This window comes from Ovis canadensis, chromosome 3 (assembly GCF_042477335.2).
Source record: "Ovis canadensis isolate MfBH-ARS-UI-01 breed Bighorn chromosome 3, ARS-UI_OviCan_v2, whole genome shotgun sequence".
NCBI lineage: Eukaryota > Metazoa > Chordata > Mammalia > Artiodactyla > Bovidae > Ovis > Ovis canadensis.
Window position 1 is genome coordinate 143,185,736 of NC_091247.1, and position 9,558 is coordinate 143,195,293.

The following is a 9,558-nucleotide window of genomic DNA, read 5'->3' on the forward strand; positions in this document are numbered from 1 at the left end:
AAAGCAGCAGTCAGCGATCAGAGCAACATCTCCAGCATTTGCCAGTCAGGCTTCCCCAAGCGGTGAGAAAGCTACTGTAGGAACGGATGCACAGCTACCTGGGGCTGAGAGCTGAAATTGAGGGAAATTAAACCCAATTATTTGCCCATGGCTTACTTATCTTGGAAATTACAAGCCTTCAGCAGACTACAGTGTTCCAAAATAGTTATAGCAAAAAGATTCTGCCTGTACAGTTGTTGTTTAGGTGGGAGACAGATTCTTGGGGCTTCCTACTCTGCTGTCTTCACAGAACTGCCCTCCTCTTTTAAGGCTAAATGATATTTCATTGTATGTATAGGCCACATTTTTTAAATCCATTCTTTTTTTTTTGTTGGACACTTGGTTTGCTTTCATACCTTAGGTATTGTGCCTCTTTGTGATCTTGTGATTCTTGATTGAAGTTTTAAAAAATCTTAAATCTCCTGATGGTAATAATTATCAGTCTCATGTTAGAGTAGCCTTCTGGTTATGGGCTATCCCAACTCCCAATGCCACAGCAGACACAGTCCACTCATTTCACTGTTTTTTTCCCATATGTTGAATTACTTGAAGTGAAAAAATGCTATTTGCTTCATTCTAGGCATGGCAGGCTGACAGGAAAACAAAAGCAGATGACCGAGGAGCAGATGAAAACTCTTCGGAGCAGACAATCCTTAATATGATTTCCCAGAGCTCTTCAGATACAACTATTGCGGGTTTAATGAGCATGTCAGCTTCTTCTACCACAAGTGCAGTGCCTTCCCTTCCAGCCACTGAAGACTCAAAGAGCAACTTAAGCAATGTGGAGATGTTGTCAAGTGAGCGCTGGCTGTCCTCCCACCCTCCTTTCAAGGTAGAACCTGCTCAGGGTTATCGGAAGAGCGAGAATTTAGCACTTGGAGCTGATCATTCCTTACAACAGGATGGTTCAAATGCGTTTGTTTCCCAGAAACAGAATAGTAAAAGTGTGCCGTCAGCTAAAGTATCACTGAAAGAATACCGTGCAAAGCATGCAGAAGAGTTGGCTGCCCAGAAGAGGCAACTGGAGAACATGGAGGCCAATGTGAAGTCACAGTATGCGTATGCTGCCCAGAATCTCCTGTCTCACCATGACAGCCATTCTTCGGTCATTCTGAAAATGCCCATAGAGGGCTCAGAAAACCCTGAGCGACCTTTTCTGGAAAAAACTGACAAAACAGCTCTCAAAATGAGAATCCCAATGACAGGTGGAGATAAAGCTGCCTCTACAAAACCAGAGGAGATAAAAATGCGCATTAAAGTTCACACTGCAGCTGACAAGCACAATTCTGTAGATGACAGTGTCACAAAGAACCGAGAGCACAAAGAAAAGCACAAAACTCACCCATCTAATCATCATCATCATCATAATCACCACTCACACAAACACTCTCACTCACAGCTTCCAGCTGGTACTGGGAACAAACGTCTGGGTGATCCGAAACATAGTAGCCAGACAAGCACCTTAGCACACAAACCCTATAGTGTGTCTAGCTCTTTCTCCTCTTCCAGTTCTTCTCGTAAAAGGCCCCTCCCTGAAGAGACTGGAGGGGCGGCGTATGATCATTCAGCCAAGACTGCCAAGAGTGCTAAATCCTCTTCCATAAATTTCTCCTTCCCACCTCTTCCTACAATGGCCCAGTTGCCTGGGCATAGCTCAGACACAAGTGGCCTTCATTTTTCACAGCCCAGCTGTAAAACCCGAGTTCCTCACATGAAATTGGATAAAAGCTCCACTGGGGCCAATAGTCACAATACACCCCAGACCACAGACTATCAAGATACTGTGAATATGCTTAACTCCCTTCTCAATGCCCAGGGTGTTCAGCCCACTCAGCCCCCGGCGTTTGAATACGTTCATTCTTACGGAGAATATATGAATCCACGGGCTGGTGGAATGTCCTCCAGATCTGGCAACACAGACAAACCCCGGCCACCACCTCTACCATCAGAACCTCCTCCACCACTTCCACCCCTTCCCAAGTAAAAAAGAAGAGAAAAAAGCTTCTTTAAAAACACATTTGTTTTTAAACTACTGATTCTGGACTAAGAAAATTACTTGTCATATGAAATATGTCACCCTTCTTGGACTAGGAAATAAATTAATATTGAGACATAGGTGGGAGGATGGTTGAGGGCCTTGGTTGTTAATATCTCCTGCCTCAGAAATTTAACTATTTTATTATAATTTTTACTGGTATTGGAGAGGTGAGAATGTGTTAAAGCTGTGAATGATTCAGAATACTTTCTCTCTTCTTGGCCTCTCCACCTCCTAATTAGGTTGATTAGAGTTGATATCTTCCCTCTTCTTGCCAGGACTGAAATATGGAGGGTTTGTTTTATCAAACAGTTGTGGATCCTTTTGGTGTTTAATATATCAGAAGAGAGGAAGTATTTAAACGTCAAAATCTTTTAAGAGACTTTTAAAAAATAATTTAAAGAAAATAAGTTATCTGTTTAGTTTTTTTTTTTTTTTATATATATAATTGGGGGAGGGGGAGGGATTTTGCTGTGCGTTTGAGATACACAGTAATGAGTCCTTCCGGGTGGGATTGGAGGGTTGGGGGTGTGTGTAGGCGGGATGGGAAGATAGGATTTTGGCCATGAGTTCTGAGACAGACTCTGGCCACTTGAAGTGTTTTGACCTGTAAGTGTGTATATAAGTGTGGGTATGTGTGATACTAAGTATGTGTGTGTTTAAAAATCATGTTTTATCTTTCCCTCCCTGTCCTTCACCATTTCTACTTCTGGACAGTCTACTAGAGAGAACACGGTGTGGCCTTTTTGAGCATAAAGGGAGGAAGAGGCATATATTTGGCAGGATATTTCCCCCTATTCTTTATGTTGTAATTGAAAGTAGCCTTCTAAATTCTAGTTTGGGCAGGTGCAGCCAATAGTCTGATTTTGAACTCTTACACGAACTTCCTTTTTTACCCTCTTTTTCCTTCTGATAAAGAACAAAGATGGGATTGAGGAAGAAGGCTGGAGAGCTAGGCTGGCTTCGGCCCTACAGAATTGTTTTTTTTCTTTTTTTTTGCCCCCCATGTTGGGCTTTAGCAAAGTGTTCAAGTGAGAGCAGTCTCAGGGTCCCTGAATGGAAGTGGGGTGTGCTGTCCTTTCTGTGAAGCCCAGACCATATGTGAGAATAGTTCTGGGAGAAGCCATGGAGCTAGAGGATACTGAAAACAATGGAAATTGTGATTGGGGATTTTTAGGACATTATATTTTAAATTATATTATGAATGTAAGACTTTCTGTATGTCTGAAGGGAAGCAGCTGCATCCTCAATTTTTGCAGCCTATATGACTTCAGAGACCGAAACTTACGAATTTAGCAGTGCTGATGCCATGAGGGTGAGCAAGCCTAGCCTACAGATAACTGTTATGTTTAGATTGTCCATCTTTGGTGGCTTTAATTCTAGGCAGAAGTTCTTCTGGAGATTTCTAAAAGTCCTTTAGGAAAATGGATCAGGAGTCCTGTTCTTATGGGTACTTAATTGTCCCATATTTTAGGAGTGAATGTTTTTGTTGAGGAAAGAAATCTTTCAGGGGGCTAGAAAGAATTCTAAACCCAGTTGTCCAGCTGAAAATGCCACCAAGTCACAGATCATTTACTGTGATAGTCTTCAGTCTTCATGGTGTTTTTTGCTATGGAAAAGGTGATGCAGTTTGAATTTGTCTTCTTGATTTTAATGCAGCTTTTTTCACACCAAATATTCATTATGGATAAATTGAATTTTTTCATTGGAAGTCATAGGGAGATAGGAGTTCTACGTGTGCTGCTGCTTGCCGGGGACAGGTTGGGGAGAAAACTGAGGCAGTTGGAATTGCTGATGCACTGGCCTAATACAGGAGGGAATTTGTACAATAAACCTTAACCGAAGGTGATTAGTGTTCTACGTTTCTTCATATTTTAACTGTCTAGAGTGCCTGCCATTGCTGTGCAAAGTGAGCTCTCTGCTGATCGATACACCAGTAATACTTTTGACTTGGAATGTCACTTTTACAGATGACATTTTCCTCTTTTTCCTTGATATTTTCTGAGTTATGTTTGGTAATTGGTAGATGTGTGATGTGTTTACTAAATTTAGGCTGTTTTTTTAGATTTTGTTTGGTGGAGTCAGCTTTCTTCCTTGACCTTTCAAGGTTATTTAGTTTGCTTTTGTATCTTTGTGGAAGTGATAATCACTGATTTGATTATGAAAATGTCTCTTACAGCTTTAAGTTTTTCTCGTGAAATGTCGCATATTTTCTAATCACATTCGCTTCCTCACCACAGAGATACATATTCACCTGGCCTCAGCAGTTCTCCATGGCAGTCTGTAGTTAGTTCCTTAGAACGTTGTCAGGAGTGACCTTGAAAAAAGTGCTTACTAGAGCCTAAAAGCTGCTTTCTGCCGCATAGTCTGGCCTTTGCACTAGTAGATCATTGCTGATACAGGTCAGTTTAGAGACTTTTCTGTATTAGTGCCTCCTGATACTGTTTTAAGATACCTGTAGTGTCTGCTTTTATATCTGTGCGTACGTTATGAGCCTCCTTATGGGCTCTGCATGAAGTGTTTGCTGCATTGTCTTTGGGTTAGCAGATGTCCCTGTCAACTAGCGTGCATGTTGTCCAAATTCCATAAACTTAGGCTTCACGAGGTTGTGCGGTTTCTAAACACTGTGTCGTCTTTTACCCTCACCACTTCAAAGGGTGAGAAACAGGATTTATACATCCAAAGTTAGTCTCGTAAACATGGCTTTTCCCCCCTCTTTTAACCTAGACTATCAAGGATAGGTGGTGATAAGCAGGCCTGGAGCCTCAAGTTCTATAAATCTCATTCCTGAAACTTTGCTTGAATCTCATGTTGGCAAAAACGATTATCTGTGAATTATCCTTAGGACTTTTAATCAGATACCTGTGTTGCTGTTCACTTACCTTTAGTGAAGCATTAATCTAAAGCTACGTTGGTCTTCTGAAGTATCAGTTATGCTTTTTGGGTTTAGAAAATACTGGGAATTAGTCTAGTCTTTTTACTTGAATCAATGTGTTTCCATATCTGAGACCCTCAGCCCCCCCCTCTTTTTTTTAAATGATTTTAGTGTTTTCATTTAATGTATCCTTTTACATAGTTCTGTATTATTGGCTTCACCAGTATTGATAGAAAAATTAAATCTCCAGGTGGAACAGCAATGGATTAGAATATAGAAATAAAATCATGGTAACATCAGTGCTGGGTTTACTTTCACCTCTGCTACCTAATTCCCCACATTGAAAATCCATTCCCCTCTTTGTTCCTGGACAAAGGCCAGTTAGAGGGGTCTTATCCCAGTATGGTTGGATTCTAAAGATACCTGTATTTCCCACAGAAACAGGGGACTGTGGGAACTTGGGAACTGATTAACTTTTAGGAGGATTATTCCTTTGTTGATGATCTGTTTTTTTTTTTGTTTTTTTGTTTTTTTGATCTGTTTTGATCTTAATCCCAGGGAAAAGGGATTCTCAAACATCTTGAAGTTGGAATACAAATGTTATTGTCTTGGGGTTGGGAGAATTTAAGCAGCCTATGCAACCCTTCACATGGTGAAAAGTAAGCCCTCTGCAGTCCCACTAAACTTTCAGTGACTGATGTCTCCCCAGATTTCTTGCGTTGCTGCTTGTCAACACCCAGCTTTTAACTGAGTATCTGTTCCTGTTGGTTTAAAGAATGTTCATGTTGTATCACACTGTCAAGTTTTATCTCTTTATCCCTATGTGGGATAAAAAGCCTGGTACTATAATCCTGCTTGATAGAGTGGTCTTGAGTGAGAATTATTTTTAAGTGGGAGACCCTTCCATTTTAATGTCTCTAAAGGAATGTTTACTGAAAAGTGGTGTCTACTCTTCCTGTTTTTAAGTGTGTATTCATGGTGAATGAAAAGAAGAGAAAGACTTGAGTTTTCTGTTGCCATATTAAGCATGGAGAGGGATGCTTGACAGCATGCTAATTGAAGCCAGAGCAAGTATGTCTCCATCAAGTTATCAGGAACTCTTCAGTTGAAAGCTGAGGCCTTAACTGATTAGTGGTTGATCACATTGGATTTGGTTACAAGGTGGAAGTGCTGGCTGGGTTAAGCACACAAAAGAATGCAGCTGACTTGACTTAGTGTTAACCTAGGTTCCTGGATTTGAAACTGACCACCTCCTCACCCTACTCCCCACACCTAAAACTGTTTTCTTATCAGACCAAAGAGCAAAGAAGGAAAAAAAAATGAAACACTTTACCAATCTATGTCACTCAGGTACAATTTTGTGGTGATATTTTTGTCTTTTTTTTTTTTTTTTTGTATTGCTCTTAAGAGTCCTTTCTCAGCATATTATTCTGCTCTTGCCTCTGTCTTCCTTGGGGCACCTCAGTTCTGGATGCTACTCCTGGGATCTCTACTGCTGTTATGTGAATGATAAGACGTAAGTGACCATTACAGTAAGGGCTCTTTGTAAAAAATTTTAAAAAATGTTTTTAAAAATTAAAAAAGTACATTGTATACATTTTATAGTCTGGCTATCAATTTGATATTTTGCTGTCAAGTATGTTTCTCAATCTGTATTTATCCATCCCATCAATAAATGTTAAACACTCATCTGATGATCATTTATGTGTGCTGAGTCTTCAAGTTAGTCTTTACCTGTCATTTCATTGATACAATAATAGTTGTCTTAGTTTTGGTAGTATAGTATGTACTTTCTTACTGCACAGGATCCTGTGGGAATTGAGTTCAGTGGGAATACCTAAGATTTGATCATCACAGGGAAGCTAACAGTGTAAGTATGATGTGGCTGAGGGGAGAAAGCCCTCATTCTACACTGTCATGTGGATACCTGGAAGGATGCCTGGCACACAGAGAAACAGACAGCTCTAACAGAAGATAGCAACATGTACTGCTTATTTAGTGAGCACTCTCAGTGATTCATACTTGTATATTTGGTTCTTTGAAAAAATCTGAAATGTTGGTATAGACAGCAGTGCTTTTAATAAGAAAAAAAATTAATAGCCTCTGATAGTGAATACTCACCCTTTTCCTGGGAAATAATAAAATCACACACACAAGGTAATTCTTGTAAATTATACATTTAAATGGAAAGAATTTTTAGGCTATAATGCTTAAAATTATTTTTTTAAAAAGTTAGAAGTAGCTCTAGTTTAAAAGCTCTAAAAGGAAAGATAAATTTAACAGTGTTAAACACTTCTTTTAAAAAAAAATCGAGTTCTGTGCATTTCTTCTTCCATTTTCTGAAATACTACAAGAACATTTTTGTTGGTGGTGCCCCTCCTGAAACTTCAGTGATAAAGTTACTGATATTTTAGGAATATTGGTCTGACTTAAATGGAAGAACAGAGAAGTAGTAAATGAACAGTGTGAGAATGGATATAAATTTATTATAAAGTCATACATTTAGTGATTTGCTTTTGTTAGATATCAGCTGTTTCATCCTTGGGAACAGATGAGGTATAAATCAATATAAAGTTCCAAACAGCTGGATCCCTAGTTACAGAGGTTTGTTAAACTAACTGGTATAGGGTTAGGGTTCAGTGCCTAAATCATCCTGGTCTCTGACGCTTTTGAAAACCAGTAAGATTGGCTTGATCTCTATCATTCAACATTCTGTAGAAAGTTTGAAGCCCTCTCTATGACTTCTGTGGATTCCCTTAGAGGCTTGTATTTATTGTAATCTCTAGCTCTGGGGCTACTTCTGTTGAATTCATTCAGTTTGTGGATTGTCACTTGTCTTGTGCTACCTTTTTTGCACTGTGGAATCTTGACCCTTTTCTTGATTCACATAACACTCAAAACCAAAGAACCCCAGTGATGAAAACAAGTTAAAACTGAAAGCTAGATTACATCTTTTCTGGAAAGTAGTTTTAGGCACTCCCTTGCTTTTCATTTATTCCTTAGTTAGAATATAGTATTTACTGAGTACTATATACCATTTACTGATGGCAGTAAACAAAGCAAGCATCTTGCCCTCATACAACTTACATTCTAGTTGAAGAGACAAAACATGCTAGATGATAAGTACTTTGGAGAATGTAAAGCAGGGAAGGAGAGGGATTTCATATGTGTGGGTAAGATTGTTGAAATTGGAAATAAGATGGCTAGGGAGGAAGGCCTTATGAAATTACAGTTCATCAAAGACCTGAAGAGGTGAGAGCAAGCCACAGGAATATTTGTAAGATGATTCTATGTTGCAAAGTTTGTGAGGTGAGAAGATAGTGGCATGTTTGAGAAAGAGCAGAGGCCAGTGGGGCTAGTTACAGAATTGACTGAGGAAGATGGTAAGTAGTAGGATAATGTGGTTATAGAAGCAGCAGAAGACTAGATAAAGTAGGGCCTTGTAAGCCATTATAAAGACAGTGAAATGGAGCGCTATTGACAAGTGTTGAGAGGTGACATGATCTAGCTTGGGTTTTAAAGTATTCATTTGGTGGGGAATTCCCTGGTGGTGCAACGGTTAGGACTTTCACTGCCAAGGGTCCAGGTTCAGTCTCAGGTCAGGGAACTAAGATTGTGAGCTGCTGGAAGCTGTGAGGCGTGGATCCCCACCCCACCCCCAAAATATTCATTTGGCTGCTGTGTTGAAAGTGGACTACAGGAAGTCAAAGGTAAGGACACTCACAGTAATTAAGGTACAGGATGAAAGTGGCTTGGACCAGGTTGGAAGTGGTGAAGGTAACAAGAAGTACATATCTTGAAATTGGAGCCGGTAGGATCTGCTGTATGGAGAAGGACATGGCAACCCACTCCACTGTTCTTGCCTGGAGAATCCCAGGGATGGGGGAGCCTGGTGGGCTGCTGTCTATGGGGTTGCATAGAGTCGAACATGACTGAAGTGACACCAGGTTTGAAGAGAAATCAAGGATGACTTCCAGTGTTTGGCCTGATAAGCTGGAGGAAAATAGATGAGAGTGACTATAAAAAGTACAGGATTTTAGCACTCATTTATCCTCCTCCCCTCCAACGCTCACTTCCTCTAGGATTAGCCCCCAAAACTCCAAATTAAAAATACCCTTCAATTCATCTTTCCTAACCTCTATGAACAGCCTCAGGTCTACTTGAACCTGTTCAGTAGCTAACAAAGTTCTCCTCGGATTAAAAACAGCCATCTACTTTGATAAAAAGCAGAAAGAATTTGCCAATATCTTGATCATTTAATAATCTCTATCCCTCCTCAACTTAGAAGTGGTTCTAAATAGCATATTTTGTCTTCTCAAGTTTAGTAGGATTTCACAGCATTCCCCAGCTCCCACAACTAAGGCCTTCTCTAGACTCCCTAATTAAAGCCTTTGTTGCATCTCTACCTAGTCCCTAATGCCTCTTTACATTGTTCTCTATAGTAGTTTTAATTTTCCTTTTTGATGTCACTGCATTTGGTTGAAGATTCCCATGTTTTCTGTAATGTGACTGCCTCTACTAGTTTTAAATTATAGGATGTTTATAACAAATCTCTGTACTTCTGAGGGTTGGAGTGTTTGCTTATGTATGTAACACAGTCCTGGTGAGA

The 9,558-nt window shown here is 39.9% G+C and overlaps 1 protein-coding gene across 4 annotated transcripts in view; it reads left to right on the forward strand.

Annotated features, from left to right (window-relative positions):
• Positions 1–6,649, forward strand: part of CCNT1 (cyclin T1) — a 41,655-nt gene extending 35,006 nt beyond the window's left edge. For all 4 annotated transcript variants that reach the window (XM_069580878.1, XM_069580879.1, XM_069580880.1 and 1 more), the window contains exon 10: positions 620–6,649. In XM_069580878.1, coding sequence (XP_069436979.1) covers positions 620–2,023 — 1,404 coding nt within the window. In that variant the 3' untranslated portion in view covers positions 2,024–6,649. The remainder of the gene's footprint in view (positions 1–619) is intronic.
• Positions 6,650–9,558: the final 2,909 nt, after the last annotated feature.